This window comes from Eumetopias jubatus, unplaced genomic scaffold, assembly GCF_037043125.1.
Source record: "Eumetopias jubatus isolate StellerSeaLion01/CBP00866 unplaced genomic scaffold, mEumJub1_p1.0 scaffold_1, whole genome shotgun sequence".
Taxonomy (NCBI): Eukaryota; Metazoa; Chordata; class Mammalia; order Carnivora; family Otariidae; genus Eumetopias; species Eumetopias jubatus.
In genome coordinates this window covers 16,323,323-16,349,530 of record NW_028274807.1, presented here as the reverse complement: position 1 = coordinate 16,349,530, position 26,208 = coordinate 16,323,323, and the positions used below count along the sequence as shown (strand labels likewise).

At 39.4% G+C, this 26,208-nt stretch overlaps 1 protein-coding gene and 1 long non-coding RNA gene across 3 annotated transcripts; one reads left to right on the top strand and one right to left on the bottom strand.

Annotated features, from left to right (window-relative positions):
- Window positions 1-181: 181 nt before the first annotated feature.
- On the bottom strand, window positions 182-13,890 carry CCT8 (chaperonin containing TCP1 subunit 8). 2 transcript variants are annotated; one of them, XM_028116087.2, is made up of 15 exons: window positions 13,751-13,889; window positions 10,872-10,962; window positions 10,145-10,224; window positions 8,690-8,839; window positions 8,060-8,240; window positions 7,887-7,948; window positions 6,860-6,997; window positions 5,807-5,985; window positions 5,017-5,083; window positions 4,852-4,939; window positions 4,655-4,770; window positions 4,054-4,125; window positions 3,802-3,966; window positions 3,374-3,493; window positions 182-407 (listed from the first exon to the last, which is right to left on the bottom strand). In XM_028116087.2, exons 1-15 carry the CDS (start codon window positions 13,808-13,810, stop codon window positions 330-332), a joined length of 1,647 nt encoding a protein of 548 aa, XP_027971888.1. In that variant the 5' UTR covers window positions 13,811-13,889; the 3' UTR covers window positions 182-329. The 2 variants fall into 2 exon arrangements, with proteins under 2 accessions (XP_027971888.1, XP_087880242.1); XM_088024116.1 differs by lacking the exon at window positions 182-407 and adding an exon at window positions 526-826 and having other exon boundaries at window positions 13,751-13,890.
- A 157-nt stretch (window positions 13,891-14,047) lies between these two features.
- On the top strand, window positions 14,048-24,026 carry LOC114218598 (uncharacterized). Its single transcript, XR_003611226.1, has 3 exons — window positions 14,048-14,121; window positions 16,293-16,385; window positions 23,708-24,026. It is a non-coding gene; the product is annotated as an uncharacterized LOC114218598 (long non-coding RNA).
- Window positions 24,027-26,208: the final 2,182 nt, after the last annotated feature.

The following is a 26,208-nucleotide window of genomic DNA, read 5'->3' as shown; positions in this document are numbered from 1 at the left end:
CCATAGACCGTATGTAAATACACGAGCATGGCTGTGTTCCAAACGGGCAGCAGGCCAGCTATATATTGGAACTGGCCTCTTATTAAGTGGCTTGCCTGAGGTCCCACAGCTAATTTCATTACCAAGGTTGAGACAAACAGGTCATTCACATCCAAGAACACTGCTCATCAGACAATGAGGCTTTGATACCAACAACATGTTTATTGTATCATCCAGCTGAGGATATAAACACAAAACACTTCTTAATTTAAGGAAAATATGAAAACATCAGGCAATTCCTAGACTACTACTACAAATGTAGTCTTCACCTATAGTAAAATCTAAGCCAGTCAATCATTTTGGTCATCATCCCAGTCTTTCTTCCCACTTGGAGGTTTGGGCCCACCGGCTGGTTTTGCCATGATGATCTGGAAAAGCAAAAACAAGTATATACTTATAAACTCTACCTTTAAAATGAAGAGAAAGAATATTTTTCTACTAGACTGATTCAAGATGAAGCAATCCTCTCAATATAAGCAATCTGTTATGTACTGCATATGAGACACTATCACAAAGTTGTTAGCTTCCAGCAATGTTTTGACGGCTCTTGTGGACATTAACAGCAGCAAAATCCAAACACGTTAGTGAAGGGCATTCTAAGACATGCACTTCAGTAACTCAATAACCCTAGCCAAATGTGAAAAATACCTGCATGCATTACTAATATAAATCAGTTTGGCACCTGATTTGCTATTTATATATGAAGTTTGTCTTGCCAATCATCTTTATCCCAATTTCCTTGTGGTTTAGGAGCTTTAGGTCCACCTGCCAGTTTTGCCATTATAATCTAAAGTGGTTGGTACATAAATTAAATATATATATGAAAGTTCAACCCTGAAATTTCCTAGTACCTGTAAATGAAACCATTCAAGTGGCAGGAAGTGCGTATTCATAAACAATTATCCAAATATGTAGAGTTTCCTGGTAACTTAAAAGAACATGCCAAGAAGCCCCTAATTTTTCTAGAATGCATTAATCACCAAGTATGTTCCAAGTATAACCATCTATCATTTTTAAAGGATTTATTTGGGAGAAAAAAGAGGGGTAGTGGCAGCTTTGGGCTCAAATTTGGAAGAATCTAAATTAAATTAGCTGGCTTTCCTCAAAGTAGAACTCTCAAACTCTAATGTACATTCTGAATCTCTAACCTGAAAATAGTATTCATTGCTTCCCAAATTTATAGGACTAAGATCCTTCTGTAGAACATCAAGGGGTCTTGCTTGTGTCCTCAAGCAACACAAACCGTAAAACATGTTCACTACCACTTCCACCAATAGATTGAACACCCCTTTTTTCAGAAGCTTCTGCAGGAAATCTAAACTTGAAATTCTTCATATAACATTTCATTAATTGAGGTTAAATTCAGGCTGAATTAAAGGTATCAGGTACAGTTTTAGAACCTGAGTGTAGCTTGATAAAACCAAACATTCTCAGAACAGTTCTCAGACTAGTAGGCATCAATCACCAGAAAGCTTATTTAAAATAGACTGCTGGGCCTCCTCCCAGAGTTTCTGATTCAGTGGGCCTGTTAGGGGCCCTGAGAATTTATTTATATTTTTAGCAAATTCTTAGGTGATTTTTTTTTTTTTAAGATTTTATTTACTTATTTGACAAGAGACAGCGAGAGCAGGAACACAAGCAGGGGGAGTGGGAGTGGGAGAGGGAGAAGCAGGCTTCCCACTGAGCAGGGAGCCCGATGTGGGACTCGATCCCAGGACCCTGGGATCATGACCTGAGCCGAAGGCAGACGTTTAACGACTGAGCCACCCAGGCGCCCTTCTTAGGTGATCTTGATGCTGTTGGTTTGAGAACTGTAATTTCAGAACGAGTGAAATAAACATCTGAACAAAGATGAATCCAGCCCTAAGTTATTCAATACTTAAAACTTGATTCGTAAGTCCCTCTCCCAAATGTATACTATACAAAATAACAATCTTAAAAGAGTACAAGTTCATTATAGTAACAAACGGGTTACTGATAGTGGATGGGTTCTTCAGATATTTGAAAAAGTCCAGAGACACACAACAATCAACATCCTGCTCTACCATAAAACAAAACAGGCATCCCAGTTTAAAACCAAAATTGAGAACTGCCTCTGTGATCAAGGCACTTGTGTTATTACAATTACTGTCTCAGTTGGATGACTGACATTCAAAAAGTTCCTCAGTTAAGGAACTCCCACTATTAGAATTCCAGTTTACCTCATGCTTCAATGTACTTAGCTTCTCCTGTCCCCTTCTATTTTTAGTATAACTTTTAGAAAAACCATTTTCTTCGGCCTGCACTATCACTATTTGAGAACTCCAAAACCACATTCTACTGGAAACTACCTGATACACTGATATAAACACACCCTATTAATAAATCTAGGACATGAACATCTAATTTGTTTATTTCCAGTGAGTTGAAACTGGATATCGTTCCATTTTTTGTCATTTCAAGGACCAAAAGTAGGAAAGTTATTTCTATTGAGATAGAATGTTTTACTATAATTATCAACAATAACCAGTCCTTGTTATGCTTAGAATAAGTCTCATCTCCTCTCCATTATTTTCTTATAACTTGTTTCTCCGAATATTAATTTGGCATGATTTTCACCTAATGGATTTATAACCATGCCCCTCACAATTACCACTTTCTACTAAGTACTTAAAAATAACTCACTGCTTAACAATCAGTTCTAGAATTCTGAAGGAAAATGGATTTCAAAAAACACCTTTTGAAAAATCCCCTTTGAATTGAGGCTCATTATCTGAACCTAGAAGAGTCCTGACCATTTTCCTCCTTGCCACAGTATCCTTCCTGCCACCCCCTACAAAAAAATTGCGAGAAAATATTATGATTTTTGACACTTTTTAGTTCCTCAAAACATAGTTTGTCATAGCAGAAAGAATCCTATGCACCTAGGTCCTAGCAACTCCATGGACGACTAGAGGCTCCATTTTCCTTAAAGCTGGTGGCACGCCCGTGCTTCAGGGATTCATGGGCCTTCCACGTGACACAGTGAACTCCGAGTCTGCATGTTATTTGTAGAAAGGGGTTCCCAGGCTAAGAAACGCCTGAAAACTGTGAACTTGTTTTATCCATTCCAGTTTAAAAACAGCAAAGGCTTCTTTCACTGAAAAGATACTCATTTATTTTAGCTGAAATATACTAAACACAACTTAAAACTGTAACAGAAAAAAAACCCAAACTTTTTTGGGGGCACTTTAGCATCTCTAAGATGAAAAATAAAGGAAAACGCCTTTGGCTAGAATAACCAGCTCAATGAAAATACACTATTGATCCATATGAAAATCAGTACTTTTAAAGATCAAAATCTCTCGTCACTCACCTGATCCACTCTGAGCACAGTGACGGCAGCATTCGTAGCCAGTTTGATAGCCCAGTATTTTCCCAAGTAAGTGTCTAGAATACCAGCTTCCAACATGTCCTTTACAGCAGGAACTTCAGCCTGTCAGCACAAAAACAATTTTCATTCTTTCACTTTAAATTGTTGAATGTGAAAATGTTTAGCTCAGTAATAAAAACACACGGCTTATGTAGAAAGTTGCCAGATGAAAGTACTCTCTTACGCACACTATAAAACAAAGGTTATTTAAAGGGAAACGATGTCAGACAAACTCTATCAAAGCTTTTGTTATGAAAATCATTTGCTTACAGATCAGAACATTTTCTGACTTTCCCTTTTTTAAACTTACTCTTTCATTTTTATGTTTTATATTCACAAAATAAGTTCATAGTGTTTGTTTTTTCAAATACCTCAATATCTAATCCAACATTCTTATTTCCTTCTTGATGTACTGCATAAAGTTTGGAGATGACTTCATTGGCCTTAACTCCAGAATTTTCTGCCAGTGCCCGGGGAATAGCTTCAAATGCCTCAGCAAACTTCTTAATGGCATACTGTTCAAGTCCAGGACATGTCTAAAACAAAAATGTGTTTAGCACTGTATTTTATTTTATTTATTCAAAGAACACGACGAGAGTCAATTTATACAGAGAAAGCTGTACCTCTCCATATGATGTGATCTGCTTGGCTAACTCAATTTCTGTTGCTCCACCTCCAGGAACAAGGCGTTTATCCTAGAATATGTAGTAAAAAAAAATTTACTAAGAAGCAGTTTATAGTTTTCTAATCTTCTCAGATTCCAGTACTCCACCACACTAGAGCTTTTAATCAGGCATTGTTACACAAATTCTAATTACAAATTTTATAATAATGGAGTGACTTGGGCAAATTACTTTATAGTACCTAGGGTCTGGTATATAAAAAGGGAGAACCAAAGTTAAGAATGGGAACAGCACACAATACCTTACCTGCATTTCCACAGACAAAGCACTAAGAATAATACTTAAGAAACTAAAGGTACATTTAAAATAAAAAACCATGAACTAACTTTTTCCAGCAGTTAAAGTCAAAAGCCTTGCTTTGCGGTTTTTATTTTTTTTGCATAACCATTTCAGAAAACTATCATACTCATCAGCAACGGACACTTTGGCTTTAAGTAAAAAAGGTACTTTGCTTTTATATAAGCCGTTCATTTTGAAGTTCTCTGCCAACTATGTTTGAAACCTTACAAATTACTAAATTAAAAGTACTGCTAATACTGACCCTTGTGAGAACTTTGAAAGTATTAACACCATCATCTACTGCCCTTTCTATATCATCCATCAGATTGTCTGTAGAGCCTCGAAGCACTATGGTAGAAATGGCACCATCTTCCTTTTCTGTCAAGAAATTTAAATATATGAATACAAGCAAATGAACAGCCCATACTTACATAAACATACTTGACCATTTCTACATACCATGCTTAAAAACCACCACCTGTGTGTCTCCAACTTCTGAGAGGTAAACATTGTCACAATGTCCCATTTCTTCAAGAACAGGAGGAGTCTAAAAGAAAGTGACTGTTATAATAAAAATAATTCAAATAGGTTCAATTACATTTTAATGTTGTCCAAAATACATACCAATCTAGGAAGAGCTGTAGCACCGACTGTTTTACATAGCCTTCTGAGATCCCATTTTGAATTCAACCTTTAAAAAAACCCAAAGACCTTACTTAAATTCCATCAGATACCATAACAAAATGCAGAGATGAAACAGGCAACTGTACGTTGGTCCCCAAATCACATTCTTGATTCTGAATTTAAGCTCAATAGGTCTGGACTGCACATGTAATCCAGACATAGGTCTACGTAGATGGCATTATTCTAGAATTGGGAGAGTTCGAGTCTCACTAGAATGTCACGAATTATAGTTCTAAAACACTAAGGCAGGCCTGGTATATAGGAACCTTCTGCTTCACTCTGGGTAATCGCGTAAGCCCCAAGGAAGAGAAGAGATTTACACTGCGTATTTGGTCAGGTGCTAGGAGGGGTGGGAATGGGTAGGTAAGCTGTCTCCTGTGCCCCATAAACGGGTTTATGGATTAGAAGTTACGTTCCAGATCCCATACCCTGACCATGTGCACCAGGCTTGAGTTTGGTCTCTCAAGCTGCAGCTTTTGCCTGGAATGCTTTTTCCCCCCTCCCTCTTCAAATAACGTATGTTGATTGGTCCTTCAGCTCTCAGTATAAATGTAAGTTTTCTTACAGGTGTTTCCTGTCCCTCTAGATCAAGTTAAGTCCTGCTATTATTTGATCCAATATCTTCTACTTGCCCTTTTTTAAGTCATGAATTCATGGGGTGTTGAAGGTGTTTGGTGTTTCACCACCAAAAGGCTATTTACAATACAGGTTAATAGAATGCAGCTCTCACCTCACCAACATGATATTGTACTTGTTTGCATAATGAAGAGCCATGTCTGCCACTTTGCCACCTGTTACAATTACATTCGCACCGGTATCAGCTATTGCTTTGACTTGTGCATCCATGAGATTTTCTTCTCCCTTACTAAAATTCATCAATTCTTCAGCAGTCTTTATCAATACTGTTCCCTAGCAAAACAAGCAAGCATGCTCTTTAGAACCATTTTACCACTTTGGTGTTCGACGTCATAGAGTGATATTTTACTGAATAAAGATTTGGCGAAAAAAATAGGAAAATAATTATACACGCATTGTGAAACAATACAAAATGTGTATGAAACTCATAAAAACTCAGCTTACTGCTAGAGCCCCCCAACTCCTAAAACTGATGCATTTTGCTCTGACAGGCACTTTGTAGAAAAGTGGGAGAAACACTGTTATTTTAGATATATTGGGCAGGTGGTCTTGGCATTTCTTTTCACAAACGTCAATTGGTGTACCAAAATCACCACGTTGTGATTCTTGAAGTTTTTCTAAACTTTTCTAAAATGATTCCCCCTGGCCCATCTACAAACTGTGAAACTTTTAAAACCATCAACTCAGATTTTAAGAATTCCAGGGACAAAGACAGAAGTGACCTATAAACAAGAACTTCAAACTTCCTAACAATGTATTTTTAAAAACAAACCTATTATTTTCAAATTATATTAGCATGTTTGTTTCAGAATGCTATAGGATCTCAAGTTCTAAATATACTAATGAAGAGCACATAGCACTCCTATTCCGTGAGCATTTTACTTGCTGAGCAAGTACTTACAGGAGTCAAGAGCTGTATATTAGAACATAAACTATACTGCTACCATTTCATGTTTCAAATTTAGTATATGAATTAGGTATCCAAAAAAGAACAGGAATCTGATTTTAAGAAATACAATCCTGCAATCTTCAATAATTATGCAGTAGAGCAATCTCTACCTAAAAACTTAAGAATCATAAAACACTAATCTGAAAAGGCAGTGTCAAAAAATTTACCTTTAATTTTAAGGTTTTGAAGTCTACATACCTTAGTTTCAGTTATCATGCCATCGAAAGGACAGGAGTACACTGCTATTTTCGCATTTTTGACAGATGTTACATCACCTTCGGTTTCCTTCTTAAAAACCATGCCATGTAATACCGAGGAAGAATAGATGCCAGAGCCCTAAGATTGAATACGAAAGTCATCCGTGATCTCCTCAAAGTAACATCAGGGGTCAGTTGTTTATTTTGCATGTACCAAAAAGACCTGTTTCTAAATAAATATACCATGGAATTGACTCCTGGTAATAAGGAGTGGGGTGGTGGGCGGAAAGCACGAGTCTGCTTGAGGTAGAAATCACTCTGAGAATGAGCCACTGTTAAGAAGGCGGCGGGGGGCCTTCAGGGCACTGGGAGCAAGCAAAGACCGAGAACAACTGCTCTGAGCCATTCATTCTCTCACTCACCAAATACTTGGTGCCAATGTAGCAGGCACAGCTGTTAGTACTGGGGATAGAAGAGGGAACAAAGCAAAGTTTCTGATCGTACAAGCTTATAATTTAATGGGGGAGGAGGAGGTAGTGCATGGAGTCAGAAAATGCACAGCATCTATATAAATAACACAGCAGGTATATTTATATAAGCAAACAACTGAAATTATAAATTTTACTATAGGAAACACAAAATTAAAAAAAAAACCTCATTTCAATACTAACATTAAGATGTGAATTCTATTATTGTAGAGCAACAGAACTTCATCTCATTTGAAACTGGCTTCTAAGTTTATTGTTTTAATTCAACACATATGAAAAATGTAAGACATGTGATACTTTGTTTATACGCCATTCTCAACCTTCAAGTTGTCATGGAGAGATGAGGACTTTACAAGGAGATAATATATCAACCACCTTTAAAATTTAACCTATCAGAAGTCACAAATGATACCTCAAAAGGCACAAAGTCCTAAATGTTCAAAACCTGGGGTAAAATTTAGGTTTGGATGAACGCATTTTTCCTTTCTGCAAAATATAATTGACCTATGTAGACAACACTGATGCATTTTCTAAACTTACCAGAATCTTACAAACTCTGATGTTATCAACATTGAAATGGCCGGAATCAGGAAAAATAGACACTGTTAAGAAAATGAGACATTATCAAAAGATACATCGGAACAACAGAGAAAATATCTTAGTCTCATTAAGACATTTTAATTTTGGAGCTTTTCATTTACTGATATACTCACCACATGCCTGAGCAATAAGCTTGGCCAGAAACACTTCATTACCATATTGTTTACTCATTATGGAGGTATGAAGCAGAGATGACACTTCATCAACATCTCGAAGATTTTTTGCAGAACAACACACTAAATCAGGAAGAATCTCATGGGCTTTTCTGCAGGCTATTTCGTAACCTTCTATGACCTTAAAAATAAAGAGCAAAAACATTTCTTCAAAAGACTTAATTTTGACAAGACTTAAAAAATAGCTTATTTTGGTAACCCAAGGAATACGGGTATTTGTTTTCCAAATATAATGACAAAGTATACTTTCAGAATAGCATCAATGGCATAGCCTACTAACCAAGAGTTCAAGCTTTTGTGATGGCCCGAATTTGAATGCTAACTGCCACTTATAGATTTTTCTAAATTTCCCTTTCCTCATCTAAAATAAAATAAGAATTTTAATAGGCCATACTCATAGAGTTCTTGTAAGAATAGGATAAGATACTGCACGTAAGGCACATGTGCTCCAAGAAGTGGCACAAGTAAACCGCTCAATATTAACTATTATTACAATGATGATTCTTACGGTATGTATATATATATATAGGCACAAATTAAATAGGAGTACATTATAAAATGAACACTTGCCTCTGAAACTGACAGGCCAATTCTCAGAAGCTCCTCAGCTAGTTCCAGAAGGGCTCCAGCAAATACCAGAACAAAGTTCGTGCCATCTCCAACCTCTTGCTCTTGCATGTGAGAGGCCATTACAATCATTTTTGCAGCAGGATGCTGTACCTGGTAGAAGGGTTTTGAATTTAAATATCAAAAACATTTGATCCTTAAAGCAACACTAAGTTTTTCATTTCCATTCCTTCTTAAATTAACAGACTCCAATCTCCCCGTGGGCTAGGTAACTCCATTCAGTCATACTGCTATATATTATAGCGTGGTCCCAAGAAGACAATCCAAATCCCTCTGAGACTATCAGCACAAATGCATTACTACAAATGAAAACAACTTCTTAAAACTGCATCTTCTTTCGATGGTCAGTTATCCAGTACATACAACTTCACACATAAGGTTCAGAAAATTATTACATGCATAAATTAAAGATTTATTTCAGAGAGAGAGAGCAGGAGCGTGTGTGCATGCACAATGGGAGGCGGGCAGAGGGAAAGAACCCCAAGCAGAATCCCTGCTAAACTGAGAGCCCAATGCAGGGCTCAATCCCTGGACCCTGAGATCAAGACCTGAGCTGAAATCAAGACTTGGATGCTTAACCGACTGAGCCACCCAGCTGCCCCGTCGCTATGGTTTTATTAAGGCAATATTCACACCATCCCTGAATAATTTCTGAGTCCATCTTAGTGTCCAACATTAACACTTACAATGACTAGTCTTTCCATAAACATCTTGTGCAATTAAATTTGTTTTGTTCACCATATTATTTTAAAAATAAACTGTTATTTAAGCAAGTAGAGAAATGTTAACATACCTACAGTTTCATTCAAAAAGATTAAGCTCTGATGCTTTAAGAGCTAAGTTCAGGAAAATTCCTTGAAGTTGAAAATATCTTTCAGCTACAAAGCAGCTAGATGAGGAATGGCTCTCTGATGTTCAGGTGCCAGACCTTTCTCACAACCTTGCCGGCAGTTATCTATTCTACAGACTCTGTAACATCAAAACTGTAGGTGAACAAAGCTAAATGCCACCAACTGTTTTATTTTCACAAAGCCAAAAAAATAGTTTTTTTTTTTTAAAACCACTGTTTTATGTATCAGCTATTTCTGCATTATGAAATAATTCACTTCAGTGTCCTACTCTAAAAATGAGACAAATACTCAACTTGATATGATTATTAGCAAATATGCTTTTATCACATCCAATCCTCCATAAATTAATAACTTGTGAGGTTTTTAAATTTAAGTGGTAAGATGTTAAAACTAAAGAGGACACCATAATTAGGAAAACTGATATAATAAACTTTGAAGCTGGGGGAGGGGGGAGTCCCTTATCGTCCTAAGACGTTTTTTCTATGTCAATATATACTTAATTTTTGACATCACCAAAACATTCCTTGATTTCAAAGAAATAACTTACTTCTAGCTCTCTTAAAATAGTGGCTGCATCATTTGTCACAAACAACTTCTCCAGGTGGTTGATAACCATTTTGTTCATTCCTGAAAAAAAAAGAAAAGTTAGAAAAAGAAATCCATTATCGTTCAAATCTTTCTCCAAATACCCAAGAAAACCTAGTCAAGAAATATAAGCTTGTATCTATTTTTTAAAATAACTATAAAAATTCGACACATATTATTTACTCTTTAAAACTCTATTAGCCTAAATGCACCCCCATATTATTCCTGTCCTTTCTAACCTCCTAATGTTTATTAGGGAGGACGTCTATCTTCTCATATTTTTGTTCAATAAATGTAAATTACGTTAACATAAAGACCAAAAAATCTACTTAAAAGTATAGTTTTATTGTTTTCCATACATGTGTACCAATTACATTCAGTTGATGGTAGGAGGCAAAAGAGAACTTTCTTCCTTACATTAGGTATCATCTCAATAGTGAAAGCACCATAATTTTTCTATCCTTTCAATTATGATAAAAAATAACATTTTGAATCCTATTTTTCTAAAGAGACCTGAGTTGCTGGTTAAAAACTGAAAACACTACACTGGTGGCAATAAACTATGAAATTACTTCTGTATGGTGGCTAATACTCTCATTTTATGTATAATATTCTCAGAATAAGTGTGAAGAAGCTAGTACACAAAATTCTATCACTGTATCTTTTAAAAACATGAACCTGGAAATTACCATTTGGTCCATATGCTGTACGAGTTGTTTGGGCAAGCTCCTTGCAAGCCTGTATGTTCCTGTACACAGCCTCTTCTAATCCGGAAAAATGCTGTAAAAAAAAACAAAAACAAATCCCGCTTCTGATTAGACAGAACAGTGAAACACAAGGATTTTCTTCATCTTAAAATGGGTATAATAATAATAGTACCTACCTACAGGACTGCTGAAATAATAATCAAGCAAGGCTTATGTGAGGAAAGCATGGTGCTTGCTATTCATAAATGATCCATAAATTTGCTCACTGGCTGAATAAAGTGACATTTTTAGGGACCACAGGTACCTGCTTACACATCAAAACATAAAGCCTATAATTTTTTTTTTCAAATGTAGTCAAAGTGCAGGGAAGAATGCTGTGATTGATCAGTGAATGCAGATGAGGTATTTCAGGTAAAAATACCTTTTCAGTTTATCATTACTTTTTGACTCAATTTGAAAATATGGTATGAATACTTTTATTATGTTAGGAACCTGAGCATTATAAAGCCAGCAGTCTTCTGTTTGTTGGGAATTTCCACTTAACATACCTGCCCCCAAATGTTTAGTATACAGACTTCTGAATGCTTTTGTGAATCGGAACACAATCCTAATGCATCCATACTGAAAAACTGCTGAATTCCTCACAATATGAAAATTCTCAAACTTTATACCTGACTTCTTTTAGAATTGGGATTTACCTGTGGCCTCAGATGGGTTTCATGAGCCTCCTGTTTGTTCATGAGAACATTTTTCTAGAGTTGCTATGCCTAACATAGTAGTCATTAACCACATGTGGTTATTTAAATAATTAAAATTAAAAATTCAGTTTCTCGGGATGCCTGGGTGGCTTAGTCGGTTAAGCATCTGCCTTTGGCTCAGGTCATGATCCCAGGGTCCCGCTTCTCCCTCTGCCTGCAGCTCCCCCTGCTTATGCTCACACTTGCACTCTCTTTGACAAATAAAATCTTAAAAAAAAAATTCAGCATCTCAATTGCACTAGCCACAGTTCAAGTGTGGCTTGAAAAAAAATTCAGTATCTCAACTGCACAAGCCACATGTGGCTAGTGGATACTGTACTAGACAGAACTGATATAGAACATGTCCATCATCATGGGTAGTTAGTTCTATGAGATGGCTGTATTCTAGAGCATAAGGTGTGGCTTTTATAATATTCATAAAAGGAATTGATCTGCATCATGTTAATAACCATTACTTTAGAAGCAATGTCTTCAGAGTTGAGAGCTGAACTCTTACAATAGCACTTAGTCTGATCTTGCTTACACGCTGGCTTTTTCCCTCACCCATTCTCTGAGGAACAGCCATGTGATCATAAATTGGATCCCATCAATGGTTTCCCATCACTCTTACGATAAAATGTAAAACCCTCCTCAGGTCTACAAGGTCCTACATGTTCTAGTCCTTACCTACAGCTTCTCTAAATTCATCTCTCACCATTCTTGCTTTCCCTTAATGAGGTTCAACCCCATCACCTTTCTGTTTTAACAGGTCAAACTCATTTCATCCTTAGGGCCTTTGTACCTACTAGTTTCTCAGCCTGGAACACTGCCCTGTTTAATCTTGGCTGTTTCCTTTCATCACTCAGTACTGAGCTAAGAGTTCTTCCTTGAACATCTTACTTAATTGTTCTATCTACCCATGACCCTTCATTTTTTTCAGGGGGAGGCAGACTTTCGTACTTCCTGTCATTCTCTACTACAGTACTTTCTATCGAATCTTTTTTTTTTTTTTACAATACTCTTTATTTCTTTCATCAGTATTTGAAATTATCCTTACTTGTCTCAAAAGAATAAAAACTACGAAAAATTCAGTCTCACTTTTTAGAAGAGTCAATGTCATTACCAGCAAAGCTATTTTACTAGTATTTACATTAAACCCTGATATTTGATACACTCGTGTTATCCCAAGTGTATTCTGCCAACAAGAACCTAGTTCCCTAACACTGTTACTGTAAACTGAACCACAATGATCTATATTTCTTGAATTAAGTATTGGAAATTTGGGGGACAAATAAAGGAACACTTTGAACACAGAGACAAACTTATCAGTAGTATACTGAGATATTTTAAAGAACTTATGTTCTTGAAATGACGTTCACGGTCTGACCACAAAACAAAAAGTTTTAATTAGTCCAGGGTGTCCCGTATACTTAACACGGTAAGCCAGAGAGTTACACCTCAAAGCTACCATCTTTTGCTTCATTTAAAGAGCAAAGCAAGACCTGAGGGTTGGTTTTACATCAAACTAGCTAATCTAAGTTGGGACCAGAACCCATTTGAATTCAGAGTAACGTTTTTCCTACCATAACGAACTACTACGAAAGAACCGGGCAGCCCTCCCCCTATCCCTCATCTGAAGGAAAGCTGTCAACAACTGGCCCTTGTCCCTCTTCCTCGGATTACCCACACCTTGAACTGTGTCAATCGGCTTCGCCGTTCCCAAAGCAATTTCACCTACGTTATTCGACTTCACCCTCAAAACACCCTTTACAGGTGGAGAGCCAAATCAAACCCCGTTTTCGGGATGGAGGAAAATGCACTAGCTACTTTCCGCTTGCCCGGCTAGGAAGCATAGTACGCGAATTCTGTGGCCTTACCCCTCTCTCGCCGCCTCTGCCCCTTCGACCATTCCCAACGTCGGGGAAGAACGGAAACGCCCGCGGGCCTCGGTGGCCGAGACTCCCCACGCCTCCCAGAACACCTCCCTTTCTGGAATCTTCTTTTCCTCCGACCGCTGTGCCCGGGGAGCACACCCGGCCCGTTAGCAGGCCCCTCTCCTTCGCTCCAGCCGCCGCAGCCCTACGGTAACTCTCCTACCTCACTCCCTCTTCCTCCATGCCTTACCTTCGCTCCTTCCTTGAGCATCTGGGCAAAGCCCGGGGCCTTGGGGACGTGAAGCGCCATGGCCTCCGCAGGTAGCCGTTCACGCGCTCGCTCAGAGAATCCGGGAGGAAGCGAGGGGCACGCAAAGCCTCCTGGGGACGCAGCGTGCGGCAACCTCACGCTCCTCCTTTCTCTCCAGCTGGGCCCGCCTCTTCCCTGGCCGCCTGGTCTGAAGCCTCGCGAGAAAAAACAGTTCCTGCAGCCAGAACTGAGTTGACGATCCTCGATCACATCGATCGATTGGGCCGCTCGCAGAACGCGCCCTCGGTCTTCCGGCTGGCAAACGGGCCAGCGACCTGGCGGTATATTAACCCCGTTGCTGAGACTCCAAGGTCGGGACGTTTGGTGTTTTGCTATTTCTCACCTGGAACCCGATCCTCTTAAGATTAACTTGCGCGAAATCTTCCAGACCCACCCCCAACATCAGGGCGGGTGTGCCTTTTTTCTCCGAGGCGGAGCACCTGTTCTCCTCCCCCGAAATCTGTCGCTGGGCGTCCGCTCTGTCTTGGGCACTGTGGGAAGCTCTGGCGACTTTAGGGCGATAAATAAAATCTGTAGGAATAACGATACACCGAATGTGCTCATATGTGCCAGGCTCTGTGCTATTTACTTTACGTGCGGTGTTTTAGCTAACGGTTGATCTTAGGAGTTCACTGTTACTACCTCCTTTTGCTACGGGGAAACCGACGTTTACAATTTGTTCAAGATCACAGCGCTAATAATGTTAAACCTAGGATTCCTACCCAGATCGGACTGATTACAAAATACGAGTTCTTAACCATTACCTATATTCCTCTTTTCTGCTTCTTCCTGGAAATATAAATCTATTTTATGCTCCCAGAATCTTAAAACTCGATCTCTGTGTCTTCCCAAATCAACATATGGTTGATTTCAGCAAGGTTGAATGTAGTATTTTTAGGAATAATTGCACTCCATGAAAGTAATCCACTCTTGTTAAAATACAGAAAACGTGAAGCAGAACGTTTTGGCTCGACTTTTGTTCTTTGACTCGGACACTTGCAAATTGCTTATTTTTTTAAAATTGGGACAGTTTTGCTGTGCCTTAAGGAATTATCAGATGCATCAAGTGTATCATCAGTTATAACTTCTAATAAGCACTTAAAATACATAATTATTGAAATAAAACTTTTTTTTTTTGCCATGTCAAATCAAATGATACGTGAACCACTTGTTGGGAAACATTATAAGATATCAGGGATTCTCAAAAGTGTGGTCCAGGCACCTCTGAGGCTCACCCAGACCTGAGGGTCCTCAGGAGAAAACTATTTTTATAAGACTAAGACATTTGCTTTCTCATTCTTTAATTGGGGAGTTTTCCAGAGATGCACGATGTGTGTGATTAAAACAGTTTGAATGTAAAGGGCATGAGAAGCCAGGTATTATTAAGCCAAATATAAAAGAGATTTACAAAAATGTAAAACAATGCCACTCCTCATTATTTGGTTTTGAAAAATAGAATTTTATTTTATTTTATTTTATTTATTTTTTTTAAAGATTTTATTTATCTATTCATGAGAGACACAGAGAGAGAGAGAGAGAGAGGCAGAGGGAGAAGCAGGCTCCCAAGGAGCAGGGAGCCCGATGCGGGACTCGATCCCAGGACTCTGGGATCATGACCTGAGCCGAAGGCAGACGCTTAACCATCTGAGCCACCCAGGTGCCCGAAAAATAGAATTTAAAAAAAAGGATTATTTACATATTTCTAGAGAGAGAGAGTGAGAGAGCACACACGAGTGGGGGGAGGGGCAGAGGAAGAGGGAAAAGGAGTGAAGGGGACTACCCCCTGAGGGGGAAGCCTGAGGGGGGCAGGTAGGGGAGGCTCCCACCACCCTGAGATCCCTCTCCCTCTGCCTCTCCCCTTCCCCCCTTCCCCCCCCATTGTTCATGTTCTCTCTCTCAAATAAATCTTAAAAAAAAAAAAAAAAAGATTTACACTGAAACCAGAGGTACTATAAGATTGCAACACAGGCTGTGGGATACCACGGCTAACTTTTTATATTCTGCCCCTCTATTCTGCGGGGGATAGAATAGGATGATCCATGCCCCTTCAGAACCCTGGAGATGGTGAGAAACTGCTTCCTGACAGCTTTCCAGAGGGGCTAGGGAGGTGTTGAACTTTAGACCCAAGATGGAGCCACTCTTGTCCAGGGTGCCACATCAGCAAACTGAAACTTAGACAACTTTTGTGTCCCTGGAAACTCTCTCTGCCCAGAAATGCAGTATATCCAGTCAGCCAATCCCCAAATGCCAAGCCAACCCTGGGCCTTCTCATTCCAAACAAGGTTGACTATGTGGCCCCAGACAATCAGAAATTATCTATTTGTCTTGTTCTTATTCTTTATCCTATAAGAGCTTTTTGCCTTGCACTCCACTTTGCGGTTCTCCAAAAGGTGACTCTTCATAAAGTTCGAACTGAAGTTTGTTTTTATCACCTACATTGTCTTCTTTGATAATTTTTTTTTTTTTTTTTTTTTTTTAGCAGAGGTGAGAGGGAAAGGGCCTTGGAGAAGCTCTTTGGAGGCTTCCTATCCTCTTGTATTCCAGGAGAATCCCAAAACATTCTGCCAAGACCCAGGTTAGTTTGGGATTGCGTTTGCTTGGGTGGTCTACGTGGCTAGATGCAAAGTTGCCATGGCACCATGGCAGATCCATTCCCCTAGTTTCTTGACACTGTTTTTCCTTGTGGCTATCTTTAGAGGGTTCACTCCAGCAGTGATTCCTGGTCCTCAAAGGGGTGCATCTTGCCATTCCATCTTTTGAACGCTTACCCTTCCTCCCCACTCTGCTGAAATAACACTTCTGTAGCCCCATGTTGTGAGAGATCTTACAGCCTTTTGTTACCCTTGATTATTTCCTTATCAATAGAATACTGGCTTCCTAAAATATCACCAAGACAGCATGTTAATGAGACAAAGCTGAGTTTATTGTACTGCAGTCAGGGAGAATACTACTTTGATAGAATCTTAATAACATGTCATTTGGGGAGTTGCAAAGTTAGGATGTTTATGGGTTTTTGAAGTCCAGGTAATGAAGGTCTTTCAATGCAGGGGCTTGGGTTGGTTCGAATATGGATCATGATACAGGATTGATGAGCACAGCAAGATGAGGATTTGAGGCAAGGCTTTCAAAGAATCTTGAAGTATAAACTGTCATTTGATGCTTTCTATTGAAGAGTGGTGGATCTTTCAGGAACTTCCTGGAAGGAACAATAAAGTTATTTGCAGCTTTTATCTTCCTGGGTCAGTGTTTCCTGGAATAAATAAATTGATGAAGACATCGCACTGGTAAAGTCATGCTAATGTGGACATCAAGCTGTGTGGGTGTAGATGGTTTCAGTTGTCACTCCTGACACTTTGCCTAGTGACAATCAAAGGGGATCCTCTCCAGATGATTAAATCTCCCATGAGCTTAGCATCAGGAATGGTGTATTAGTTCAGAGAAACTGTGTGTTTCCATTGATCTAAATGCTGGTGGTAGCGGCTATGTTTGGAATCCAAAGAGGGAGCTGGAATGATCCTGAGCTGACACAGGCAGATGCCTCTCTTGCTGACACCAATCCCCACACCATGACCAATATGTCTCTTCTCTATTTTTGGTTGTTTAGCTGGACCTTGTTTCCCTTCCAGTGAATAAAATTCCTCTATTAGCATGTGGTGTAGTTGGGAACTTAAGACCTTATTTTAAAACTATCAAGTGAACTTACTATATGTATTCTGGCTATATTAATCATTTTACTGACGGAGGCCTTAAGTCCAAGTTTGTAGGTTCCTCTTTTCTTAGTTATAGGGAAAAAAACTTTCACAGAGGTAAGGAGGTTCTAGTTATGCTCGTGTTTTTCAAACTTACAGGAGGCAGAGGGATGGTGGCTGTCAAGCTCTCTTAGTCAGCTCAGGCTGCCACAACAGAATATTCTGTTTTATTCTGAGGCCTCTTTCTTGGCTTGTAGGTGGCTGCCATCCTGCTGTGTGCAAGATCTCTGATAACATTTCTTAGGAGGACATTGATTCGATTCTATCCGAACACCATCTTAGGACCTCATTTCACTTAAATTACCTCCTCATAGGCCTATCTCCAAATATAGTTACATTGCGGATGAGGGCTCCAACATATGAATTTTGGGGCATTAAGGTCAAAGTATTCTCCATTCTTATAGGAACTTTTTGGTCCTGATTAATTTCTCTGATAAATCAGCCGAGATTCACCTTGATGCACATAATGCCTTTAGTAGACTTCCCGCTGTCTTCCGGATGTTGGACCACATTTCTGTCATCTTTGGACTTTCATCTATTCTATGAACCCCCTAGCAGGAAGAACCATTTAAACACCTGGTCTGTTAAAGAACAGATGGAGACATTCCTCCAGCCTCAAAACATCAAAAGACATTTAATTTCCCATGAGCCATTTCTCTGGGGCCCCCAAGGAGATGTTGAATGGTAAATTTCCCACCAATTTCATTTGCAAACAGATGCTTCTTATTCTAAACAGTAACATAAGGCACGAACCTGGAAAGGTCAGTTCCCTCTATTCTGGGAAGTGAGTTAGGCTCCTTGAGGTTTCAAGGAAAATAAATCACTTTAGAGGGTGTGGATTATTAAGGATTGCAAAAAAGTAAGAAATTGCACATCTGTCCTAGGGCAAGATGACTTCATGTATACTGCTGCAGGTTGGTGTCTCTGAGTTACTATTTTTATACCTAAGTTTATCTCTGTTTCTATGGCTTCTGCTTCTCTTCACCTCCTTCAACTGTTGGCCTCTTTTTCTTCTCTCTACATTTAGCTTCAGCTTCTTTCCTTGTCTCTATGTGTATCTTAGCTGCCCTGTCCCCCTCAGGTGGGTTTCTGTGTGTTTCATATTTAAACATCCCAAGAGAGAACATCTGGTTGGTTCAGTGAATTGCTATCTAACAAAAACCCCCCAGGTTCTGCTGAATTCTCAAATCAAGGGTACTACAAGCCCCTATGGCTGCCTTATCCTAAGCAAGAATTGCTGGCATGCTTAATGGTGACCAGGGGCCAGGATCATCTGTAACTTTAGTATAAGGAATGCTTATGGCTTTTTTGTTCCAAGATGGACTGTGGATGTGACCCACATTCAGAGGTTCATAAGTAGTCCAGCCAATCTATCCAAGGCAATGCTGTAGTGAACAGCTCCCCTGAAGTCTTTCTGGGTCAAAGCAAAGTAAAAAGAGATGAAATGTGTTATAGTTAATCACTCCCTGAGTATTAACCATTCTGAGAATGGAGATCTTGGACTGTATGAACGCGATCATTTCCTCTTACTTTAAACATTGGCTTAGTTGCCCCTGTGCCGATCTGTGCCTAGCCAAGATTGAGCTGGTTAGGTTATGGGGATGAGAAAGGGGAAATGGAGAAAGACACATTTAGATTCCATTGGTGATGCCTCAGATCTCTGGAGATTGATGATATCTCTGTCTTAGGGGACTGAGAGACAAGTTCTCCTTCTGCTTTTACGAACGGATTGCTGATACGCTAAAACTGTGCTCATCACTCCCTCTTTTAGAAAAACAAAGAGTTACCGCCATAGCTCCTCTGATGGACATGCAAGACTGGTGCCCTTGTGCCGACCTCTGTTGCGGAGGCCAGGAAGCCCAAACTGTACCTCCCAGATTCCCTCATGGTTAAGGTGCTGGGTATAAGTGAGACTTCCAGCAGCTAGATACACACTGTGAGGGTTGGAAGGTGGTAAGGAGATCTGGTTGATTTTCATGAGGACTTGGTGTGTCCCCCAATAGGCAGGGTCATGACAGGATGCATTTTTGACATCCCAATTCCATAGTCTCCACGCAAAATGTGTGGCCAGGAGACAGCTTCCTCATCCTGGCTTCTTGCTCTCTACATCAGAGCAGTGGTGGGGTGCTCCTGATCTCAGACTGTCCAGTGGTGTTTCTTGATTCTCAACTTTCCCATGATGTAGAAAGTATAGATCTTAAGGTGGGTCAGTTCTGTGACATCTGGGATTTATTCCCGGAAGACCATCTTAGAGCTTGCTACTCCATCCTATCACGGATGTTTCAAGCATCTGATTCCTTGTATTAAAGCCTTTCTGCTTGTAATACTTAGAGTGGTTTTTGTTTCCTACATGGGATGTTGATTGAGAAATTCCTGTGTGTATGATTTTTAGGAAGCTAAAAGCACTCATGGCCAGCCTTGTGAGCTAACATAGGAAATGAAATTCGGAAGTCATTCAGGATCTTGCCAAATCCAATTTTTACTCTTGGTTTTTAAAAGTTTTGTTTTTCAACTTAATTTCTTGTGGCTGGCCCAGACCTGGCAGGTAGAGCTGAGAGTCAGGAAAGATTTTGAGATGAACCTGGTGAGGATGATTGAAGAAGCCCCCTAGCAAACAGTATGAGACACCCCCTTTTCTCAAATTTATAATTTGAGATAATTCGCTCTCTTTCTAGTGTATGCAGAAAACATGTCCTTTCATAGTCTTACTGATTTATAAGGTCAAATTAAGTAAGTTCCCCAGTGAGGATTTTCTGTTATTAAAATAGTTTACGGTCTGCTGGTGACTGACCTTTCTAGTTCTGCTCTGATGGACCAAGTATATAATATGTCCTGCTCCCCATCTGCAACCTCTTAAAAAAAGGTAAATCCTCTACTCCTTTGTAATTATGGATTTATCAGATTACTGTTTCTTTAAAAAAATATTTTAGCTAGTTGCCCATGAAAAATTGCAAGTCTGGGTTTCTCAGGCCAATATTCTACAGAAGCAACAGGCTTTTGGCAAGGCTCTTCCATGGTAAATTATTTTTCCTTTCTGTATATTTTATGCAGAAATCTCTCAAGAACAAGATAAGATCATTCACATCTTTTTTTTTTTTTTATCTTTACTTAGTATTTGGTTCTGTGGGTAGGAACCAGTTGTAGGCTAACCTATACAACACTGAACCCAATCCAGAGTCTTCTATAGAATTTGCATCTTAACACCAGTGTAAAGATCTGGGTTTGGAAGAACAGTTTCCTGATCAATTGAACAATTATCTCAAGATGAGTAAAACAGAAATGTTCGAAGACCTCCTTTCTTTTTAATCATTTCTTAATATTCAGTATTATTTTTGGATGAGCTAATTGAATCCCTCCCTACTCCCATTCAGAGTGAAAATAGTAAATATTATCTACTAATATTACCAAGCTCTAGAAATGATTTTCACCAACTCTTGGTCCTATTTTCTAATACTACATAAAAGAATAGCTCAAATTCAGGTACTGTAGCAGTTAGTGATTGCTGTATCAGCTATCAATAGCAAACCACTCCAAAGCTTAGTGGCTTAAAACAACAACCACTTATCATTTCTCACATGTATAGGACTGCTTGGGCACTTTGGTTGATCTGGACCAGGCTTTGATGTATTAGGGCAAGGACTGCATTAGGGCAAGGACAGTCAGCTTGTGGGTAGGCTGGGAACTGGCAGGTTAGGAGGCCTCAAATGGAACAATTTAGCTGTGTCTCACAGGACTTCATCCTCCAGCAGGCTACCTGGGCTGGTGCTCACTGAAATGGAGAGTTCCAAGACAGCAAGCCGAAATGAGCAAGCCCTTCATCAAATTTGCTACTATCATATTGGCTGAAGTAGGACACATGGCCCAGCCCAGAATCAGTGTGGGAGGGAAGTACTGGAGAGTGTAGATGCAAGGAAGTATGACAATTGAGGACAATAGTGCAGTCTATCATAGCCACTCAAACACCAATCACCCTTTTTTGCTAAGAGTTTTCCAGCATTCGCTGGCTTTTTATTCAACAATTCCACTCAGCAGGTTATCTTAGGAAAATATCAGAATGAATGTGTCTTGTAGGATTCACTAGAAAGCAATATTACTTGAATTAAGGTTTCCTCCAGTGGTTTTTTTTTTTTTTTTTTTTTTAGTATTTGGCCAACAACTGTTCTTTTCTTTCTTTTTTTTAAGGCTTTATTTATTTGAGACAGAGAGAGAGAGAGAGAAGCACAAGCGGGGGTGGGCAGAGGGAGAGGGAGAAGCAGACTCCTCACTGAGCAGGGAGCCTAATGCGGGACTCGATCCCAGGACCCTGGGATCGTCACCTGAGCTGAAGGCAGACAATTAGCTGACTGAGCCACCCAGGCGCCCTACTCCAGTGCTTTACTGAGGTTTTTTTTTTCTTTTTTTCTTTTTCTTGAGCCACAGTGAATGATCGGTAATATCTGTGTTATAAAGATTCAAGCTAAAAATTAGTGTGGTCATTCTTTGTGTTGTCGAGCATTGGTATCTTTTCCATTTATTTATATTTTGAAGTGAATTCAGAAATATTTGCAGGGCATGATATCAGTCCACTCCCAAGGTACTTGGGTGTTTATCTTGGTCACTTCTTCAGTTTTCCCTGCTTTATTTTGCTACATAGAATATCTGTACCCTGGAATTCTAGTTTGAGAATATAACTTTTAATCATCCTTTATCCTTATCAGAAACCTAATTGCAAAAATTTATGTTTGTGAGAAATCCCTTGAATGCCATGCAGTTCGTTCTCCTTTAGATAACAAATTTGCTGTTGGATCAAGCCAGACCATCAAAATTCTAGTTATTTGGAGAATTGAGTTTGACAAATTGCATTTTGGTATCATGCCATTGTCTTATAATAAGGAACAGCCAAATGTAATGGACTATTGTCTCTACTCTTGGCCTGTTTTCCTGGATGTCAAACATTTCATTACATTTCCTTTTTATGTGACTTGTCGGGAAAACTTATCTCATTATTCCACCATTGTTTTTATTTTATGGCCTCTATGAATCTTACAACTTCTGTGTTTCTCTCTTAAACTGCTGGATTTTTTGAGCCAAATGTGTAGCCCAGCTCTGCCAACCATAGAGGCCAATGGTGCACCATTTCTGTATACTACTTTTACTACTTGGTTTTATTATTTTCTTGCTTGGTCTTTCTTTCTTTCTTTCTTTTCTTTCTTTCTTTCTTTCTTTCTTTCTTTCTTTCTTTCTTTCTTTCTTTCTTTCTTTCTTTCTTTCTTTTCTTTTTGACTATCTCAGCTTAAAAAAATATATTTACTGATTTTATTTGTTTTTTTATAAGCCCCATCAAATCCTTATGGAATGAGGTGGGATAAAAAATATATATATTTAAAGTGCTAGTTTATGGACTTAAAGATGGTTTGAGGATGATTCAAGACCTTAGAAGCCTCACTTCAGAATGATTTTTTTTTTTTTTACTAATTTAGGGAGAGGAATTTACAGTTTTTGTTAGAAACACAATCAACTGTAAGTACAACAACACTAAAGTTTAAAACAAGCTTGAGAACTTACATTACTAAACGTAGATTCTATTAAAAATAATAAGGGGAGAGGCTCCATCAGTTAAGCGCCTGATCTTGATTTAGGCTTAGGTCATGATCTCAGGGTTGTGAGATTGAGCCCTACGTCAGGCTTCATGCTGGGCGTGGAGCCTGCTTAGGATTCTCTCTCTCCCTCTCCGTCTGTTTGCACCCCCCCCAACCATGTGCTCTTGTGCGCTCTCTCTCTCTCTCTCTCAAAAAAAAATAATAATAATAAGGGGAACTAAAGGATCATTGAAGAATTCTTTTCTTTAAGGTACACACACTAATTGATTCATATAAGATGGTCCCTGATTTCTTTTGGGTACTTAGCCCATGAGCCAGTACTTATTTTTGTGGTTGGATTAGTAAGGATGCTTGATGGTTCAAATGCTTATCAGCCATCGTCATACTTGCTTGTCCTATTCTTAATGTTTTGGCTATTTTTATTGCAATGATTTCCACTAGGATTTTCATTAGGGTCAGTCTCAGGGAGATAAAAGTAGGAACGGATCCGTGTGTCTATGTAGTGGATGGCTAGAGAAATTACATTTTCTCATTGTTATTTGATTTAACTATTTTCTGTTCCTTCGCAGATACTCGCTCTTCTGACTGCCAAAGCACACTACTGAGGCGAAAGTTAAATCACAGCAGGAATCCTGATCAAGAAGAAGGGTAATGGCTACCAAAAATCCCCCTCCAAAAGATCTTCTTGTCCTCCGACATCATCACACAGGGATTTTTGACAACTTAGGCAAATACAGGCTAACAACACTTAGAAATTAACTTTCTGAGATGAATAAGATAATTTATGCATAAATGAGAGATACGGGGAAGGAACGTGTTTAGAAAATGCAATACTACACAGTCACTCATCTCAGGAAGACTCTCAAGCTTTGCCAAAAATTTACAAAGGAAAAAGGAAAACATGTTAGCCAGGAAACTGCATCCTCAAGCCCACCACTTTCTTCTCATTTGAGGTACGAAATGACTCTTAGGCCCCTACCTGGGGCCTTTTGGACTGAGAATTATTGTCAAAAAATGCCACTCATTCCCATAAACTCTATACTGCGGTCTAGTTTCTCACACAGGGCAAATGAGAACAGGTGTGAGAATGCACAAGCTAACAGTCCGACCTACTGATAGTTGTAAAGAGTGACAGAGAATAGCCAGACGGATGAGGGCCTGACATTCTTAAAGGAGACATGAAGGACTAGAGGAGCCAAAGTGAGGCTATTCGGTGAAGTGATTGTGTGCAGCAGTTAGTTACACTTCAAGTGATCATTGGCTGTGAAAAGACTAAACAAATAATGATTCTTGCATCTTATTTAAGTGGTTGCTGAATATGTAAAATACATTTAAGTTCTATCAAAAATGATGAAAAAACATCTTTTGATCCTTGATGGGGGAAGCATCACTTTTCTGGAAAATTCATTTGTGGAGAAAACCTCGTTCCCCCCAAATTATGTATGAGTAAAATGTGACTATATTTAACAGTATTGAGTGCTAATGACATAGTTAGTGTGTTGTTTGAGCAATGTTGTGATGGCTTTGATGTAGAAACATAATTCTTTACCACTCATGTGAAGGACAACTTGGGTAGTTCAATTATTTCCATGCAAAGAGGGGCTCCTGGGTGGCTCAGTCAGTTAAGCATCTGCCTTCGGCTCAGGTCATGATCTCAGGGTCCTGGGACTGAGCCCTGCGTCAGGCACCCATCGTGGTGGGGAGTCTGCTTCTCCTTCTCCCTCCCTTCTCTCCACTTGTGCTCTCTCTCTCTCTCTGTCTCTCTCAAATGAATAAATAAAATATTTAAAAACAATTATTTCCATGCAGAAACCAAGCAGTTCACATCATTGAAACTTCTGCAGTTAGATGGGAGGTGGCAACAGATCTTATTGTATGCCAACTCCGTCCCAACCCCTTCCTGTAAGACCCTCAACCATAGTCCTGTTTTCATTAAAAAATAGGGTAGAAGAAATGTAGAAAAGCAGCAGAAAGAAATGAACCCTGGAAGTCTTATAGCCCACTATTACTGTTGGCAACCCCTGGGCAGTCTCTGGGAGGTCAGTTGCCTGTTTGTTGAAGTGCTGATTGAAACTCTGGGACACCGGTTCTTTCCCTTAATACAAAACCAATTTCAAGCCAAGGCACTTAAGACCTTTTGAAAACCTTCTCCAAAATAGCATGTGATATCCTGAGGAAAAAATAAACCATGATTTAGTAAACGAAATGATCCACGTAGTAAGGATGGCTTTATATAGTGTTCTCACAGAAAGAGAAAGCACAGATGGTTAAGTGTGGCCAGGAAAAAAAAAATCTTTGGCCCACCCACGTGAGTTCCAACTTGAAATGGACTTCTCCGTATTCCCAGCCCAGTAAGTGTTTGCTCCCCACCAGCTCTGGGAAATGGGTGGAAGGATTCTCACCAAGCCCTGGAAGCAGAAAGTCCACTTACCTGATGATGCTCTGGAAGAAATTAAGGAATGATGATGGCATTTTATAGTGACCATGGCATTAAATCTTGCTCCTTCGGATTGATTTTGCCATAGGCCCATTGTCATTTTATTCCAGATGGCAAAAGTCAAGGCTGGGGAACAGTGCTGGCCTAATATTTGACTTCAGTTTAATTGCTGGTAATCATGATGAGAAAGACCGCAGAGTAAAAGAGGGCCCACAATGAGAGTTTGGCTTTATGCTGCTTGGCAATTGACTCCTATCCTCTGTTCAGGCCCTGTTCTCAAGTAATCTTACACTAGCTTGACCCTGACTTTTATTTTATTTTTTTTTAAGATTTTATTTGTTTATTTATTTGAGAGAGAGAGCAAGCAGGGGTGGAGCAGAGGGAGAGGGACAAGCAGACCCTGTGCCAAGCATGGAGCCTGACGAGAGGCTCGATCCTATGACTCTGAGATCACGAACCCAGCCGAAATCAAGAGTCGGACGCCCAGCTGACTGAGCCACCCAGGTGCTCCGACCCTGACTTTTACATGAATGAAGATTTTGGGCCTCACTTACAATATTGTATGTCAGGGTTGTCCGTGTGGCCATGGTGATGATGACACATCTTGTTGCCTATGCACTATGTGCCAAGCAT